At 38.7% G+C, this 20681-nt stretch overlaps 1 protein-coding gene across 2 annotated transcripts in view; it reads right to left on the bottom strand.

Moving 5' to 3' along the window:
- Positions 1 to 19748, bottom strand: part of LOC137272618 (nucleoside diphosphate-linked moiety X motif 6-like) — a 42654-nt gene extending 22906 nt beyond the window's left edge. The window contains exons 1-6 of one of the 2 annotated variants that reach the window (XM_067805011.1): positions 19665 to 19748; positions 18876 to 19082; positions 16063 to 16269; positions 15541 to 15599; positions 13984 to 14035; positions 5692 to 5739 (exon numbers count right to left, since the gene is read on the bottom strand). In XM_067805011.1, the coding sequence (XP_067661112.1) occupies positions 5692 to 5739; positions 13984 to 14035; positions 15541 to 15599; positions 16063 to 16269; positions 18876 to 19065 (556 nt within the window). In that variant the 5' untranslated portion in view covers positions 19066 to 19082; positions 19665 to 19748. Of the gene's footprint in view, positions 1 to 5691; positions 5740 to 13983; positions 14036 to 15540; positions 15600 to 16062; positions 16270 to 18875; positions 19083 to 19614 lie in introns of both variants that reach the window. The other variant, XM_067805012.1, reaches the window with a different exon arrangement.
- Positions 19749 to 20681: the final 933 nt, after the last annotated feature.

The raw sequence follows: 20681 nt of genomic DNA, 5'->3' as shown, positions 1-20681 counted from the left end.
TAGAGACAGTTAACTCAAAACTAGGGCTATAAAAAGCCACATTTTGTATTTCACATCCTAGCTTTTAACATTAGAGCCGGTCCTTAATCAGGACAAGAGATTTAAATGTCACGTTAACCTGTGTACTGTGACATGACTAAGTACCCCTCTTTGGTACATATGACATGACATTTGCATAACTGCGCACCTGCCATTGTGACCTCGACCTACTTGTGGAGTGATTGACAGTCCGACAAACGTACATGTCATCGACGTGTAGAATCTATACCATAGGTTGTGGACCGACCGCAACGCATCTTTTGTTACGTGGTCATCTACTTCGGGAGACCAGCGTACCTAGCGGCCTTCAGTCATCGACGTCAGAACACTAAATGCCCTTGTTCGAAACAGCGCATTCCCTCTTTCAAAATAACAAAATGTATTTCTACTAATATAATGATACAGAACTGATTATCCAGTAAGATTATCATCAGATGATTAGTGCACGGTTACTGACGTGACATGAAATCATTAAACTAGAGTCTAGGCAGTGAGTATAGTTTTAGCTGTTTTCAGCAGTATCTCAGCAATGCTATGGCATGGGCACCTGAAATGGCTTTACCCATATGGGGAATCGAACTTGTACATCAAATACATCACGTCAGCATGAACGTACGCTGCCTCGAGCAATATCCCTGCTTAAAGCATATGCAGGGATTCAAAGTCGAAAATAAAATGATTTTGAGGTGCGTTTGAACTCCGACCTGCGGGTAACGCTCCACAGCCATGTATCCATGGTGTCAAAGTCTACGCATGGATTTAGCCCGCCGCAGTGATTTGTGGCTAGAATGCTTTCCCGGACAGTTGAGTATCGGGGGTTCGACCCACGGCTGCGTCATACCAAGATACTATCCTAATCGATAATGGTCCTTGTCCTTACCCTGCCTGACGCTCAGATATAAAAGGTCTCGTCAGTGTATGATGTCTAAATGACATGCCTCATTGCTCAGAATTCGATATTCAGTAAGCATTAGTAGGGAACTAAACGCATCTTGGGCACTGAGCTCATTTCAAGTTCAGTGAAGTCAGCAATAGGCAACCTTCCGCCAATATTTTAGACTTTGCATGTAGAAATTCAGACAAAGTCGTGTCAAGGCGCTGAGATGTTTCTTGTCAAGTATATCTTTCAAATATGTTTCGAGTCCAAGCAACAATACATAATAGATCTGTTTGTTGTAATCATATGTACAAACGATGTCCACATCTCTATCAAAGCTCAGGTTAAGAGAAATGTGGGTATCCACCAGGTTGAACATAATTAATTTCAATCCGCATCTTCGCGAACACAATAACCACAAGCCCAATCACCACCCGCCCGTCTGGTATGCTTTGGGTCCATGTGACCAGTTGACTTGGTCCAATGATATCCATATAACGACTTAAGAATATGGTTGCGATGAAAACGCATTGCTCTACGAAAACGTCCTGCACTGATCAAACCGTAACTTAAACTTCGAGGTAGTGATCCACAAGCGTTCGTAGGGCTACGACATTCATACGTTTATGATAAACTATGGAGTTGCGACAGGTCGTAACGTCACGAACGCTTTGAGGATCGGCTCGCTAATCACATGTTATTTTGTTGATGCAGATATTCAGAGGCATTTCTGAGACAGGTTTTCAAAACGGTCGGCGTAAAAGTCACACTACTGTAAAATTGAAGGATGCTCTTCACAAGCACATTGGTGACAGTCACAGGGTAAGCTAGGAAATGATGTCAGTATATTTGACCCGAGAACCCCGACACATGTCCCACATCACTACTTGTTTGTGACGTGTCCCAACTGCACATAACTGCTTGTTTGTGATGATCAGCTGGATTATGCTACGAATGTCTGCGATGGTCTCGAAAAAAAGTTCAGGGTCACAAAGCTGGTACACTACGAGAAGGGTGAGGGTCGGCCACAATCCAGTATCGCGGTCGGAGTTTCGAACCCCGACCTTACACCAAACCTGAACGAAATAAACCCAGGCAAGTGTGTATCTCCCCACAAGGTCACACATGCAAAATCTGATGAGTTGGATCCTCTATTTTAAGCTCCAGTTACTGGTGGCAGCTGTCCTCCCGACCTGTGAGTCTGTTTATAAAATACTGAAAGTTTTTTTTTCCTGTACAACAGTTGAAAGACATTTAGAACACTAAATCCATTCTGTCCGTGGAACTTGAAACACCGTACACCTGTGACTGTCGTAAACTCAATCTGAGAAACATTCATAAACACAAAGAAGGCTCTCAATCCAGATTTACAATTAATTTACAAACATTCATTTGTCTTTGCAGATTCAGGATACTCCAACCAACAGGAAAATACCAAAGAAATACTTTTTAGATTTTCAGTATTTCACCAACCCAAAAGCTGAAAGAATGACTGGACAATCCACCATGAAACTATATCCTTTCCCCACTATGTATACAAACTATTTAGAAAGATCGAATTTGGAATTTGATAAAGAATACATTACTCTGAGTTAGTATGAATGGTCGATCACATGATCGCCGATATTGAACTTCGGATACAAACAGCCTCAGATCGGCTCAACTTGTCGGCTTATACGCAATACGAGTATGGGAGCGGCAATGCGTTGATAGGTACACTACAGCTTACAGTATTGTTCATTGAAAAGAGCTCGGGAGACACGTGCTTGGCAAACAAATTCCGACATTTTATGGCAAACATAATGTGATTTAGGCAGACTCATAATCCCTACAGTGAAAATAAAATATTCCAGACTCGTTAAATACACCTCTACATACGTATAAGCGCTTGATATAGTTTAGCCGGATATCATTGGCTTGACGTCTTAAATCTTTCCAACTTGGACATAGAAGAAATTTATTGTGAGCGCGTAAGAATACACGTTTGAATCTTTGTGTCTCTAATAATGCGACTAGGTCAGAACATTATGTAGATAAAATAAACATTGAAGTGAGGGAATGAATGAAGTGTATATATGAATGGGTCGAGCCCAAGGACGAACGTTGCACTGTCTCCGACTTTGAAGTTGCTGAATATTACAGCCTAAATGGGAGTTGTCTCCCCTGTAACTTTCACACGTTTCGTACGGTGGGTTAGTTCCTGCATTGACGATAACAGTAAAGTGTGAAGTCTGCAGGCTGACAGATCTTGTCCTTGGTATATTGACTTTTCTTATCGAAAGTTGTTGTATATTATGCTCGGGGGAAAAACTAGCACACGTTTTGACGGCGCACCCACGTGATATCTGGAGACCATAATAGACCACACGTAATGTCAAACCCTGTATATGGGGCTGAGTGGCGTGAAGGTGAAAGATACACTACAGTGCATATGTCAGTACCCTTGGTTTGATAAAGACTTATGACAGAAAAATACACACGCACGCACGCACGCACGCACGCACACACACGCACACACACAAGTTTTCCCTTCTACTGAAAAATATGGGTGGATTTACAGACAAGTATTCTTAGTTCTGGCAATCATGCACATGGCTAATACAGTCCTGTGTAACAGAGTGCACATAATTTTAGTCTCTATTGGAAGGTGGGATACAGATAGATGTAGTAAGTTCATTTAATCATGCACAAAGGTAAAATATTCATATATCAAAATTGTACCGGTACACGTTTCCTTTTGCTTGAAAGCTGTTTACAGGACGAGAGATTTTTGGCCTTTGGGATATCACTTCCCTGTATGGGAACATGACTGTAAGTGCATATACTAGTAGATGTTACATACATACTCAGTGACATCACTGTGACAGGTGCTACCATTATCAATAGTATTTCAGTAATATCACAAGTGTCATCAGTAATATCACAAGTGTCATTACAAGCAATGTCACAACAGGTGTTGTTATTGGTAATGCCACAACAGGTGTCATTATTGGTAATGTTACAACAGGTGTCATTATCAGTAATGTTATAACACCTGACATCAGCACAACAGGTGTCCTCAGCAGTGATTTCACAACAAGTGTCATCATCAGTAATGTCACAACAGGTGAACAGGTGCCATCAGTTAAAATGTGTGTAATCATCAGTAATGTTACAATACGTGTCAATATCAGTAATGTCACAACAAGTGTCATCATCAGTAATGTCACAACACAGGCACTATCAGTACTGTCACAACAGCACAATCAGTATTATTTGGAACATCACCACTGGAAATTTGGTCATGCCATCATGAATTGTGTCAACATCATAAAGGTAATTAAATTTGGGTCATCATGAGACATTAGGAAAGCATGGCTGCCCAAGTCTAGCTCCTTCCCCACACAACATGTAGAGAGCCCATGATGGTTCAATGCTTCTTGAAGTGACTGGCATGGAGCAGAGGTGTCAGTGTCAGTGACAGAGGTTATCTCATTAAATGATTAAGTTTGTGCTGATTGGTGATTCTTCACTTGGGTGATGTCTCTCCAACTCTCCATCCAATGTGACAAAACAAATTATCCTGCTAAGCATTTTATTGTAAATATCCTTCAGGTGTAAGTAGTTTTCTCATAACAACTTAAAGATAACAAATAGCATGTTCAGCACAATCAGTACTGCCTCTGATGTGTGATCGACAGGCTTATCAACCTGACAGTAAATCAAAGGAACAGTTCATTTGTTCATTTTCAAAGACATCTGTAATTGTTGGGACAAAGTCTTTAGAACTGTTGGTGTGAACTTTCCCAAATATGCAAAACACATATTTCTAAACAAATATCATACTAGACTTTCTTATCTGTCTATATCAGCCATATCTTAGGGAACATTTTTGTGCAAAATATTTTAAATCTAATTGAAGTTTTCTTTTCAAAAAAAGTTTTGTTTTATAATAAAAAAAAAGTTATTTTCCACATTATTTGCATGATTGCTTAACTTCTACTTGAATAGATGTTTTATCGTAAATCAATCCAGTGACACTTGCTAGTACTTTTCTAAAGAGTATTGGAATAATGGCCTCAGAAACAGTCCATGAAACAAAAAAAAACAATGATCTGCCTCAGTGGCGGTGGCAGGGTAAGTTAGATGTCTGAATTTGTAGGCTGCTGATTAGGTGGGACTCTATGCAACAAAAGTACTAAGATCTGTGCTTTACTGAGAATATCCTGAATATAACATATGTTACATTTGACCACTTTGTAAATGTAATTGTGTGATCATGGCCTGTCTCATGACAAAATCTCATTGAAATACTTAATATTCACAAAGACCAATATTTTGCAAAGATTGACCATTTTCACTGTCACATGACTAACAATCACTGTCAGGATGCATTTTCTCTCAACTGCAACCATACTGACAAATGGCACTTATGAGTGTGAGTCACCATGTTCTCCAGGTGTTCATTGTTTCTTGGGACAGTGGGTTGTACCTTGCATGGATTGCTCCTCAAGGAATTTATTCAGGGTCCTCAGCCCGTTGCACAAAGCTCTTGTATGCCTAAGATATCGTAACTTTCCTCATAGCCTACACACCTACACTGTAACATAGGAAGCTTCAATGCTACAAGAAAAGTGATGAGATCATAGACTAACGAGAACTTTGTGAAACAGAGCCCTGATCATAACATTACTATACATATCAGAACTCTATACTTCATCATTGGCCTATGAATGGCATAGTGCACAGGTTTGTGGATCGTGTCTCAGAAGATTATATATGCATAATTGTGTTACCTGTTTTAACACCTGTTTCTTCAAATACCTCTCTTACTGCTGTATCACCTACAACAAAAAACAATGAGTTCATGAATGGGTATTGGAAAATATTGAGTGAGTATTGGTAGTAGACAAGTGCGTGAGCAGTGTGTTTATGGTTGACCAGTTGAGGGACAGGGTGAGCATGTGTGTGTGTTGTAAGTGGTGGGCAAGTTGAGTAAGTGAGCAGTCCCTGACTTTTGGGTCAGCTGTTGAGTTTATGATTACATGAGTGTCCTTTGGTTGATGAGTGGCCAAACAGGGGGTGTTCAGCAGTTGGGAAACACATACCAAGTACAATAAATAAATTCACAATACCTGGGATCACAATCCTTTTATCTAGGGGATTTAGAGAGAGTAAGTGAATGACTTTAATGCCACTTTCAGCTATTAGCTATTTCAGTAATAAAGTGTTAGTTCTGAAGGGCCTGCTAAATGTGGGTGTAATGCCCTAAAGTGAGTGTGTTAATTTAGTCTTATGTCACTTTTAGCAATATTTCAGCAATATCTTGACTGGGAACACCTGAGGTAGACATCACACATTGTGCCCATGTAGGGAAACAAATCCAGGTCGTCAGGTGACGAGCAGATGCTTAAACCGTAAGGCTACCCCAGCGGTCCCTCTCAGTGAAGCACTTTATGGACATTGTTGAAACCCAGAACCTATGTATAAATCAGCTGAAGATTCAAACTCTCCGAAATGAGATACAGTGACTTACACCAACAGGTCACACATGCCCCTTGCAGCCCCACAACAACACCAGTGTTATCAATTTTTTGTCTGCCCCCTCAAATCTCTCCACCCCTCCACTAGGTGATAAGTCTTGTACAGTATTACCTTCATGCCAGTAACTTAGCTATCCCCTAGACAAGAAATGGTAAAGCTTTATAAAAGAAACACAATTGCCATTGATTATTACATTAACAGCATAACTTCTACTCCTAGGAAAGGGAAAAAGAATATTACATTTGAGATTAACTTGAGTATATATGTTTGTATATTCCTTTGATGTTGGTTTGTATCAAGTAAGTACAAAGGTAGGTATGCACACATTCAATCTAGAATGGCAATTACATGTCAAATTGTCACTGTGGGTATCTTAGAGTACATGGAAACAGGCACTTAGAAGAGTGTAATTGAGATAGACATGTTTCATAAAGCTTGGGACATGACACTGGATCAGAAACGTGTGAAATGTACAGACATATATTACAGTCTTTAGTCTTCCCACAACAGACAGGCCTTGAAGATTACATTGTTTATTTCCAATACAGTCGCACTTTATCTGTCTGGCCAGAAGATCATCCTTCAACTGAAAAGTCTGAGGATCTTAGCTTCGACATGGCCTCCTTCAAATTGGGTTATTATCACAAATGTCACACTTAACTCCTATGACTACAATACTGGAGAAAGTTTCAACCACACAAAGCGGGCTTTCTAACTAATGCAATCATATTGTTAGCACAGTATCTTTATTATGAAGGAATCATCTTTCCATAAATCTCGCTGTATTAGTCTTATCATGGAGCTGGCTTGTTTATTGTATATATCTTGTCACTTTGATCAAGTGACCATTGCTATCATTCACTCAGCTGGTCACTTTTCTGTGAAAGGGGATTCTCAGTGGTTCAGACTAATGCTTCATCTATGAATATTAGTAAATTTGATAGTAACAAATAAACCCATTTACACTGAAAAGGAGCCCCTGTCAGATGTGAGATTCAGAACTCAAGAAATCCAGACTTGCGTCTTTTAGAGCTTCAGCACTGCAGGGAGGGATAGGCAATAGGGACAATAATGTGCTTAGGGACTGTAAGACAGACTGTCAGTGCTGAATGAGGTGAACATTTAACTTGTGCATTCAGTGTTTGCCCTTACCCTGAAAAGCTGCAAACGCTGAGCAAAAACAAAACGTCTGGGTCCACGTGGTTTTCAGTTGGCTTTGGGCCAAAGGACCAACATTAATTTCGAATGCTAGGCGCATCCAAAAATCATTGTCTACATTTCACTACATATTTTGCACAAACACATCAAGTAAGTAGTCTATTTCACTATATAGATACTATAAATTCTCGATCAATCTTAAATACTATTTTCATGAAAAAAATGTTTACGAAAAACTTCAATGGAAACACTTCAGAACAAGTTAAACAACTGTTTTACCTCAGTAAATATATACTTCATTATTGTAAATATGTTTTGCATTCCCTGTAACATTTTTTGACTGCTTGTACTATATATAGTTAACAAATGTACATATGTTTTCTGAATAATTAGTCTTGTTTCTGTTCAAGACATGTAACATCTGTTACTAGTTTATCACAGACATGAAACAATTTCATTGCTAAACAGATCATTTTTTAAATTAATGGGTGGAGCAAATTAAGGGTGACAGCATGATAGATTAAGATAAATAGTCTATCTATATGGAGTTAGGTGACAAAAGTAGCATGTTCATTCATTTTTTCCCTGTTACAAACATAATATTTCAAATAGTTCCTCATTAATGGATCTCCATTCACAGTACAGACAAATCTGTCAAGCATGTATACAATTAACATAAGTTTCTAATCCTGACCTGCCACTTGTGTAGTCAGCTGCCACTTAGTGAAACAGACATTCATACCCTGCACTTCTACAAGGTGTGCAGTATGCTTTACTGCTGTCTGCCAATCATTGAGATCTTGTATACGCTGAGAAATGTTCTACCTCACTTAACTGAGCATATTATGACGAAGCCATAAGCATAAAAAACAGCTTCATATCTACTGCAAAGCTTATCTTTCAAAAAGAATGTAAATCTCTTTTGCCTTACAGAAAAACTGCCTGTATTAGCCTTATCCAAACAATTCAATGTGTAGTTTATTTAACAGAATATGTTAAACCCTGGTAAGGATGTCTGATATTTAGTTGGATATCATCAGAAAAGATAAACTGTCATTGCATATTTCACTTTTAAACACAAAAATGTTGGATAAGCAATATTTGTTAACTGAGATGATTTGTCATTACCATTCTCAGACAGATGATCGTGCCAGCAGATAATCATATATTGAGCAGCAAGGTGCACTTTTTTGAAAGCACTGAACACACTTTTGTTTAATTAAGTGTGCACATGTTTATTTGGATCTATTTAACAATTCATTAACCATTATAATATCTGCTGGTGTGGTTTGGTATTCATTACAAACTGTTGTGTGTCCAGAGTCTTATAGCAATTGTCAAGTTAATCTTTTGCCTGTATGAAGAGATGAGTGAGTAAGTGAGGTTTGTTTAATGCTGTATTCAGCAGTACCATATTTCCTCTGATAAGCGAGGGTCTCAAATAAGTATTGGGGCAAAGCAGCTGTTTAAGAAATAAGCACTGGGTACTTGTATGTAATGCTCACTAACAGTTCATTATGGTACATCCAGTAAGTGCAATAAGTGCCATGTCTCTAACAAGCACCAGGCATTTAAAATCAAGTTTGTCAAATAGATATAACTAAATCACTTATTATCACAAAAGGATTTTTGTACCGAGGACTTTTTTCCTACAACCCTAATAAGCACCTGATCTGTAAGTTCCTTGAAAAAGTAAGCAGAAAAAATTAGAGAAAAAGGCATACTGGCTATATCACAGCATGTTATATACATTTGCAGGTCATCTCAGTTCAGGGACATATGTACCACATTACATTCTAGAAATGTAGATCTTACGAAAAAAACAAACCAAAACTCAAATCTGTAAGCTAACAGCTGTCATAAACATCACAAAAAATGTCCCTCTAAGGACAAAAAGAATTGATTTTTGCTTGAATGTCAATTGTGAATAATGCAAGACAGCCAATACATAACTTTCCTTCACTCACTGGTTGAAACAAAAGCTTAGTTTAAGTGGATGATTATCTCCCTCTATCCTGTTTAAGAGGTACGAATTATCTTCCGATACACCCGCAACTAACAAGACTTGAGACGAACACGTACGTCAAAACAAGGACTATGTTACCCCAACATTGACCTGGTCCTTGTGGTACCCAAAATGCCTTCAACGCTTTGTACATCAAAGAGGAGAGTTCCCTGTCTTACATGCGTCTATTGTAGATTGGAAATTATCTATACTAATTCTCTACTTGAAATGTCTGAGTGGCTAGGCTGAGCTGTGGAGTTCTACTCACACCTTTGAAGTCACAAAGAGGTTTGATTAGGAACTATTTATCATCATTAAATAATAGTTGAAGCAGTAGACAGGGATTTGGGGACTTACGCTGTCAATGAAGAATGGACAAAGTAACAGTGTTTCTGCTATGGGTGAAGATGGAGTCATTGAATTCTTTTCAAATGCTGTGGTATTTTTATAGGGCATATGACAATGGCATTTAGGTGCTGTGTGATTAATAGAAACATGGCTCAATGGAGGGAGTCCATTTGTGAGGACAAAGAGTGAATGAATGAAATGAAGAAATTCAAAAGGTTCTGTGAATATTGTCCTGATTTTTATTGTACAGGTCACACACAATGGCAGTGGATTACAGGTTACATTCGCAACAAGACAATTACTGAGCCAGTCAATCCTAAAAATTCTGAAATTTTGATATGGGGATTTGTTTACAAATTTCAGTTACATGTATACCTTTACAATGTACATTTTGTCTCCATTTGAGCATATCAGTGCTTGAAATAAGAGTTTAGCAAATCATCGTTATCAGTTTCCTAAATCTATGCCACTTAAGTGCAGTGTTAACGAATGGTGTTTCACAGTCACAGGACATTGGATCCTTTCAGATGTCTGTCTGACCCAGTGAAAATTCACAGGACCCACAGGATAAAATTAAACACACACTTCAGATTTCACATTTCTCATTATTGGTTTTGAAATTATTAACATTATATAATGACAAACATTATAAACATAAATTTAGAAACAGTGAACAAGTATTACATGCCACAAATAACAACTTCAGACAAAAGTTATTGTGACATATTCAGTCAGACACTGGGGCCAGCAGGTTGGGGACTTTTGTCTGACCGTTGGCAAATCTGCCAGATTTGTCAGAGGGTCAGACACTATTCGTGAACACTGTAAGTGCACTCAGAAGGCACATGGATGTCACAATTTTTACTTCTATCAGACTACAAGAATAGATAAGGACATGGCTCATTTGGATCGGTATTATTTCAAGCACTATGTATTTGTTTTTAGCAGTGAATCCTCTTTCAAAGAAACCATTTACAATGATATTTAACATTATCTCATTCTTTATCTCAATTTAATATTGCCAAGAATGGTATTTTATTTTGTTTTTTTGGTTTTCTTTTTCTACTTTTCAGTGTGGTGGATTTGCAAACCACCAGCAAAATTAAACATGGAACCCTTCTTTGACAACTTCTTGACCACCCTACATAACGTTAACAGCTACAGTGTCAAGTGAATTTCTGCTTCACATTCTGCATTTTCTGCATTAACACTCATTTTTGAAGCATAAGCATGAATTACTGACTGAGTATTAAGAAAGTTGTATTGAGTGAGTGAGTTGGGTTTCACTCTGCTTACAGCAATATTCCATCAATATCATGGCAGAGAACATCAGATTTTCACACATTGTACGCATGTCAGGAATCGAACCTGGGTCTTCAGTGTGACAAACAAATGTTTCAAGCCCTAAGCTACTCCACCATCTCTATAAAATTTGCAAATATTTGTAGAAATATTTATCCTTTTTAAAATTCATTAAAACATGATCCATCTCAATGAAAATTATATATGTTGTTTTCAGACATATGTTTGTAGCATGACTGCGCAGATGAGCTATGTGCTCCTGCCTCTAACATGAGATTCTTTCACATAAATAACAGTATTTTTATTGTAACATCTTTTTGGGGTCTTTTATCTCCAGACTCATTTGAGAACACTGACAGTAAACCCTTGATATACTGGCACAACACCACAAACGTCAGTGAGGCTGAACAAGACCATGGCAAATTTTGCAGATTTTATGCATGCTTCATAGACCAGCATCACTAATCAAAATTGAATGGCATGAAATAAAGAATGTAAGGATTACTGTTTCTAACACTGAAAGTTTAGTGATTTATATAAAATATTATGTTTGATTTTAATTTTCAAAGTTTCCCAAAACTGTGCATTTGAGTCAGTGACGGAGGAGTGTGAGTGTTGGATGGTACACATTTGTCATAATTCGAGTGTGTGTTGGGTAATTCACTGTACTCTGAAATGTTAGAGATGAAAACAAGAATGGTTTTAATCATAGTTATATCAAATAATTAACTCATATTGACAGCAAATTGTAAATAAGTTTTGTAACATTTTGCTTATGTTCTGTGGGCCGAATATATACAGTTAGCATTTTCTTCTTTGTCACATTTCACATTTTGAGACTTGGCTAATTCATAAAAAAAGTTTTAATAATAAGTTGTATGCTTTCCTCAAGGGTAACACATTTTGATGTACTCCTCTTTGTAGCAGTGTTAACCAAGCCGGCAGGCACATGATCACACTGCTACAATGAGGGGTACATGAGACCATACACTCCAAGGGATAAGGATACACACATGTTTACCATACAACCATGTTATATGGAAAAAATACCTTTTTATTTTATTTGGAATATCACTACTGACTATATGTAAACAAAATGCCTCTCAACTTGATTTTTAAAATGAGTGGAATATATTCTGACAAACTTAAAACTGCTATAAAAATGTTTAATAATGTTTAAATTGAGTGTGCACACAATTCAGTGTATAAGATAGCTTACTTAAATTAAGCAGTGAAAGTCAGTCAAGTAAATGTGTACACAGTGAATTCACACTCCCCAGAGTGAATAATGCACCTGCCTTTGTCAGCCTGGACCATGTATAACAGTCGTCTCAGACAGTCGTTTCAAGATTGTATCACATGGTTACACCAAATAATCAGAGATGTGTATTGTAAATCCCCGGGCTGTGTTTTGTAAATCCCTGGGCTGTGTATTGTAAATCTCCGGGATGTGAATTGTAAATCCATGGGAAGTGTATTGAAATCCCTGAAATGTGACTTTGCACTGACAATTTCTAAGTCTAGGTTTTGAAATAACTTTGTCTTGCTATCACTGTTAGTAAAATATCACATTATCAGAAAGTTCCAATATACCTGGTTTCAAACCGGCAACCCATTCTCTCTCAAGGGTAGCGTGTGCAGAGCATATGCATTCCGCAGATAAAGACTCCCACTAAGGTTTACAAGAGATTGTGAACCCTGAGAGTCGGAAACCCTTGTAGTCGTGGTTTCTCCTACACAGTTCCTCCCCTAGAGTGAATAATGTACTTTCCTATATACTCCCCTAGAGTGAATAATGTACTTTCCTATATACTTCCCTAGAGTGAATAATGTACCTACCTATATCCTCACCCTAGACTAAATGCTGTACGTACCTATATCCTCCCCTAGGGTGAATATTGTACCTGAATGTATTCTCCCCTAGAGTAAATGATGTACATATCTGTTTCCTCCTCTAAAGTGGATAATGTAATTACTGATATCCTCCCCCTCAAGTCAAGAATGTGCCTACCAATTTCCCCACTAGAGTGAATAATGTACCCACCTATATCCTCACCCTAGAGTGAATATGTACCTACCTATATCCTCACAGTAGAGTGAATATGTACCTCCCTATAACCTCACCCTAGAGTGAATAATGTACCTACCTATATCCTCATCCTAGAGTGAATAATGTACTTACTGATATCCTCCCCACCTATATCCTCACCCTAGAGCAAATAATGTACCCACCTATATCCTCACCCTAGAGTGAATATGTACCTACCTATATCCTCACAGTAGAGTGAATATGTACCTCCCTATAACCTCACCCTAGAGTGAATAATGTACCTACCTATATCCTCATCCTAGAGTGAATAATGTACTTACTGATATCCTCCCCACCTATATCCTCACCCTAGAGCAAATAATGTACCCACCTATATCCTCACCCTAGAGTGAATATGTACCTACCTATATCCTCACAGTAGAGTGAATATGTACCTCCCTATAACCTCACCCTAGAGTGAATAATGTACCTACCTATATCCTCATCCTAGAGTGAATAATGTACTTACTGATATCCTCCCCCTCAAGTCAATAATGTACCCACCTATATCCTCACCCTAGAGCGAATAATGTACCCACCTATATCCTCACCCTAGAGTGAATATGTACCTACCTATATCCTCACAGTAGAGTGAATATGTACCTCCCTATAACCTCACCCTAGAGTGAATAATGTACCTACCTATATCCTCTCCTAGATCTGACAACCCGCCAGGGAATTTCCACAAATTGAACTGAAAAGAGCAACAGGGTCAGAAAATCACAAGGAAAAACAGGCATTAGACTTATTTTACTGGAGCTTCACTCATTTTGACCTTATCCTAGATCCTTGCTGTTTTCCACACAAAGATCTTAGTTAGAACAGGTCTTTAGTCACCAATGCTTGTTGTAAGAGGCAACAAATGGGATTGGGTGGCCAGGCTTGCTGACATGGTTGCACATGTCTTTGTGTCCTAATGACATAGATCAGTGCTCATGATGTTACTCACTGGAATGTCTGGTCCACATTTGGTTAATTACAGACCACCACTGTATAACTGGAATATTGCTGAGTGCAACCATAGACCGCAAACCAGCAAATCAACGTTTTCAGTAGGACTTTGAATGTTGTTTATATATTTCCAGCTATGTGGTGGCAGTCTGTATATTGTGGTCACACTTACCATGTCAAGGCCTGACAATCCAGTGATAGATGCAATGAGCATCAATGCATATGATTGGAATACAATGCATCAAAAAGTATCAGTCACGCCGTCTAACCAATCAATCCTAGTCATCACCTTGCACAACAAACCATAATCTATATATAATCTAGTGCCCGTCTTAGTCAAGATTTATTAACTACTGGTATTACCTGTGTGAACATTCCCACTGTCTCTGTATTAGATGTATAACTTCTGAATGCCACTTTCAAACACATAAGATTTGAGTTAACAGTTAAAGACTGTTCTTCCTGTCTCAAATAAAATTAACTTGACTTACCACTTCACTTGAACTAAGTACAATTTAACATAAAAGTTTCAAAATGGAAAAAAAAAACTATGATGACACATTTCAGCATGTTTATTTTTCAGTTTTAGGTTTTAGACAACAAGCCACAATGACAAAGAAAACTTGCTTTGATTGCCTGAACACTTCATCTATGATTGATTAAATTAAATGGATAAAACCAACATGTAAGTAGTAGTTGCGCTGGCTACTACAAGCTTTCTGAGAACATGTTACTGTAAAAGTTTGACACCAGTCCACATTCAACAGTAGCAAGAAGTCAAACAAAGGCAACCAGCCTAAAGAACTATTTTCCCATTAGAGTTATCACCTACCGAGCTCCACATAAACTGTTTGTTTGACAAATATCAGTAAATGGTGTAACAGAACTGTTATTGCCTAAACATCTTGCACCAAACAAGAAATAGTAATATACTGATTTTTGATTTATCAATTAGTCTACTTAATACATCAAATCAAACTACTTTTGCATTAATCATTCAGAAAAGGAAAATTATACTCTTAATTAATTGTTATTAAACAATAATTGGCAGCAACAAAAACTGACAATGACTCAAGCCCCTTTTAGCATTACCATGAACATAAGTGTCCTAAGATTTGACTCCCCTTGATGTTAAAGTCTTTGCTCAAGTCATTTCATGAGCACTGATTCAGCATGTGCAATACTTTGAGCACAATATATCACTAGCAGTGCAATATTTTTCTTTATATATTAACTTTTATTACTTACTTTGCTGTTTTTGTCTTTTATGACTAGCACCTGTTCAAGATCTTCTCTGACAACAAACCCTGAAGTAAAGAGTTAACACACATGATATATGATATTTCTAAGAAACCCATTTGAAAAACATATAAAGTTCTCCATTTTACTCACATATCTACATAAGAGGTTGAGACCTGATTAAAATAGATAAAACAAGTAAACTTTTAACAGTACTTCTTTTGAAACTTTTACAAGTCTACTAACTCAAAAAACATTTTATGTGAAAACAATTCTTACTTATGGAGTGAAAAAGCATGGTCTTTTTTCACTCTGGTCACCAGAAATTATGAAAAATTATACAAAACCTTTTCTGGTGTCCCCAGCAGTGATATTGGTGCAATATTCCTAAAAGGCGTGCGCACGCGCACGCGCACGCGCACGCGCACACGCACACGCACACGCACACGCACACGCACACGCACACAGAGAAAATGAGGTCTTCTGGAATACTGCAACCTTTGGAATATCCCTGTGTACTATTGGAGATACCTGAAGCTCCAATTTGGTGGGTAGCAAACCGAGGTGTTCTGTCAGACTGGGATGGGTGGAGCCACAGTTTCAGCATGGCCTTGTCCCCCTCTGCATGGTGAAATGTGAAGCCGTGTTCTACTGCAGCAGCAATCAGTCGACTGTGTGTGAGAGGCACCTGCAGCCATACTGCTGACCTATCTTCCGCTTGCCAGGACTGCAGGCACTCTGTGTAATGATATAGCAAAGGCACTCTGTGTAATGATAGAGCAATAATGTGTAATAATATTTCAGTAACATCCCATATCTGTAGGCACTCAGTGTAGTAACATAGCAACAACATCCCAGCTCTGTAGGCACTCTGTGTAGTAATATGGCAGTAACATCCCAGCTCTGTAGGCACTCTGTGTAATAATATAGCAGCAACACCCAAAGTCTGTAGGTACTCTGTGTAGTAATATAGCATTAACACCCCAAGTTTGTAGGCACTCTGTCTAATAATATAGCAGGAGCATCCCAGATTTGCAGGCACAGTGTGTAATAATATAGCAATAACACCTCAGGCCTGCAGGCACTCTGTGTAATAATACAGCAGTAGCACGCCAGGTCTGTAGGCACTGTGAGTAATAATATAGCAGTAACAAGCAAGGTCCGCAGGCTCTTTGTGTAATAATACAGCAGGAGCATCCCAGCTCTGTAGGCCCTTCCGTGTAATAACATAGCAGTAGCACCCAAAGTCTGTAGACACTGTGTGTAATAATATAGCAATAGCACCACAGGCCTGCAGGCGCACTGAGTAATAATGTAGCAGGAGCATTCCAACTCTGTAGGCACTCTGTGTAATAATATAGCACCAACACCTCATGTCTGTAGGCACTCTGTGTAATTATGTAGCAGGAGCATCCCAGCTCTGTAGGCACTGTGTGAAATAATTTAGCAGTAACACCTCATGTCTGTAGGCACTCTGTGTAACAATATAGCAATAACACCCCAGGTCTGCAGGCACTCTGTGTAATAATATAGCAGTAACACCCCACGTCTGTGGGCACTCTGTGTAGTAACATAGCAGTAACATCCCAAGTCTGTAGGCACTCTGTGTAATGATGCAGCAGGAGCATCCTATCTCTGTAGGCACTCTGTGTAATAATATAGCAGTAACACCTCATGTCTGTAGGCACTCTGTGTAACAATATAGCAATAACACCCCACGGCACTCTGTGTAGGCGCTCTGTGTAGTCACATAGCAGTAACATACCAGCTCTGTAGGCACTCTGTGTAGTAATACAGCAGTAACATCCCAGGTCTGTAGGCACGCTGTCTAATAATATAGCAGGAGCATCCCAGATTTGCAGGCACTCTGTGTAATAATATAGCAATAACACCCCAAGTCTGTAGGCACTCTGTAGTAATTTCTAAGATGCTTCGGTGAAAGATCAAAGGCACCGACAATACTTTATCGCACCATAATGTACACTTTTTGCATTACATCACAATGTGTTGACGTCGCTGCGCCATTCCAGTCTGCCCCCTCGTAATCGAACTTTTTTGCATTACGTCACAATGTAACCAACGTCACAATGGATGTCAGTTGCCATCCCCTCGTACAGACTCCCACAGTAAACTGATTCCCGTTTTTCGGTTTGCAGCTGCATCACACAGCTAACATCACCGGTGGAAACATTATGTTTATGTTTTCAGAAGGATAAAATGCCTCATAGTTCAACTCAAAACTTTACAGAGACACGTTCATGTTTGCAATGTTTACATTCCCACAATGCAATCGTGGAATGTTGCATGACTAGTCAGCTTCAGCTAAATGTACTGATCTAAACTTTCGTTGGTAGCAGAAATGAGACGGTCATTTTGCCTTGTATGGTTTAAGAGAATCACAGATGAAATTAAAATGATCTAGAGAAGATATTTAACCTGAACATAAACTTTCACCAAACTGTTCATCATTTGTTTTTCTAGTAACGTTTGTCTTAATGTAGGGGGCTGACACGTCAAAAGAACAGCGCATCAGTTAGCCCTGTGCGAGGATTCTTAATTCAGGTCACAGACACCGTCGTTTGTTTTCTGCCATAGATTAATAGAAATTAGGCTTAGAAATTATTAAATACATCATCTTAGAAAAAAAATACAATTCGTTCTCTGTGTAATAATATAGCAGGAGCATCCCAGCTCTGTAGGCCACTGTTTGAAATAATACAGCAGCAACATCCTGTCCGTAGGCACTGTGTGTAATAACATAGCAATAACACCCCATGTCTGTAGGCACTCTGTGTAATAACATAGCAGTAACAACCCAGGTATGTAGGCACTTCATGTAATAATATAGCAATAACACCCCAGGACTAAAGATGCTCCAACAATATGTTGGTAATGTTACAGGACAGCAGGCGCTTTAACAAGAATATGATTTTAATTTTGACAATACTACAGGCAAGCAACTGTGTCCATGTTACAATGCACAAACTGATGCCTTGGCATCGTGTCATCCTTGCCCATGTCATCAACAGCTATATTTTGTGGCCACTTTAATATAACATGGAATTTTCCTGACAGCAAAATTTATGCATATGAAACTAACAACATTTTGTGCCCTTCAGGCTTGCGGATATGGTTGACACTTGTCATCATATCCCAGTTGTATAAATTGATGCTAATGATGTTGATCACTGGATTGTCTGGCCAAGACTAGATTATTAACAGACAGTCACCATATAGCAGTGATACTACTTGGCATGGTGTTAAACAAACAAACAACCACCCAACCGTGGTGTATCTTTAAGTCCTATGGTACTTTCAAGTTTGTATGGGGAACTGTTCAGTACCTTTTAGTTGTGTGTGGAATTGTTTCTCTGTTGTGTTGGATGGAAGCTGGGCAAGGTTGACAGTCACACCATTGTGTTGATCCTTCTCATATTCCAGACTAGTAACTCCTCGCCTGACTGACGTCAACAATGGCAGCCGACATCTCATACATCTTAGGACATGCATGCCAGCTGTCTTACACAGTGCCATCTTCCAAACAGTGAATGCTGACAAAAGACAAACAGGTAGTGACACTGGAATGCATAACAGTCTTGTTTAATTTGATTCAAGATATTACTGAAATATTCCACAGTGAATATTGACTAACGTTGGAGATGATTGCCAATGTTTTGCGACTGAATTATTGGGATCTGGATCCCCAATCCCAAATAACACTTATAAATTAATATATCCTAAAATTATTAACAAACCAGGGCCCACAAACCATTACACAGCAATCACTAGAGAACTCGCAAAAACAACTAAAAGACCCAAAATTAAATACAATATAATATATAGGGTCATCGTCTAATTAAGTGTCACCTCTTTCTAGGGATCTTTCTGAATACAGTGGCATGCAACTAAAGATGAGGGTTGCATTCAACCATATTTTCCATTGATTCAAACTTTGGAGACGTCAGTAGCAGACGACAATTGCGATCCTTGTATGGTACGTACAGGTGGTTATGCAACTCGGAAGGTTTTCGTTGTCGTGTTGTTATTGCTTAATTTGAGTTTTAACAAAATACGACTAATTACCTCCTTGTTCTGTAACTAAAATACTGCTCGTGAATATGTCGTCTTCTTACCTGTCCGGGACGTGAACAGTCGAGTTGTCAATGACTCGATCAATATCCCTATCAGCTGTTAGGGAATATTAGAGTTATCTGCCCTTGAATGGTATGTTTCATTTTTCTGGTGAACGTTTCTGAAGCTAGAAAACGAAATAAGAATGGTTGTCTTTATATCCGTTACATTTGGTTGGTTCCTTTCCAAATATTGTTATGTATTTCCTTGTAGTACCACATTTCATTTTGGCATTGTTATCACATTTCACAATTCCCTGAATGGGAGTGGTTTTTTTTATCACTTAAGATAGCCTAGCGTATTGCAGTATCGTTTTTCGATTCATTAGTTCTGATCAGCATGTTGATGGTCTTGCTTGCTGTTTAACGCCTCACTCAGAGAAAGCTATATGGCGACAAACTAGTGATTGCTAATTTGACAAGAACGATAGCTCTGCTGAAAAATACACGCACTGTATTTTGTGTAAATAGATGGGGATAAGTAAGTAATCGAGTGTGGACTAGACAAACCAGTGATCAACAGTAGGAGCATCGATCTGTGCAATAGGATACGATGACATGTGTCAACCAGGCTAGCGGGCCTGACCACCTGATCCTGTAAATCGCCCCTGAAGACAACCATGGGTTGTTGAAGACCAATTCAAACTCGGATCTTTACAGGTCCGTTGGAACATTGAGTAGATGTAGACTACATTGAACAATGCCACGAATAGTACGGAACCCTTAATGGTCAGACTGTGTAGGGAGACTTATAGCCCTCATAATAGTAAGGATCGTTATAGCCCTCATAATAGTAAGGATCGTTATAGTCCTCATAATAGTAAGGATCGTTAATACATTAATAAATTTTCTTCGGTTTTGTCGTCTATATGTTTTTAATACACACACACACACACACACACACACACACACACACACACACACACATATATATGTGTGTGTGCGTGCGTGCGTGTGCGTATAGGTGTGTTAGGTCCTTCAATTAATATTAATCACTCTCTCTCTCTCTCTCTCACACAC

The sequence above is a fragment of the Haliotis asinina genome, chromosome 2 (assembly GCF_037392515.1).
Source record: "Haliotis asinina isolate JCU_RB_2024 chromosome 2, JCU_Hal_asi_v2, whole genome shotgun sequence".
Lineage (NCBI taxonomy): Eukaryota > Metazoa > Mollusca > Gastropoda > Lepetellida > Haliotidae > Haliotis > Haliotis asinina.
This window is presented reverse-complemented; position numbering and strand designations above follow the sequence as displayed.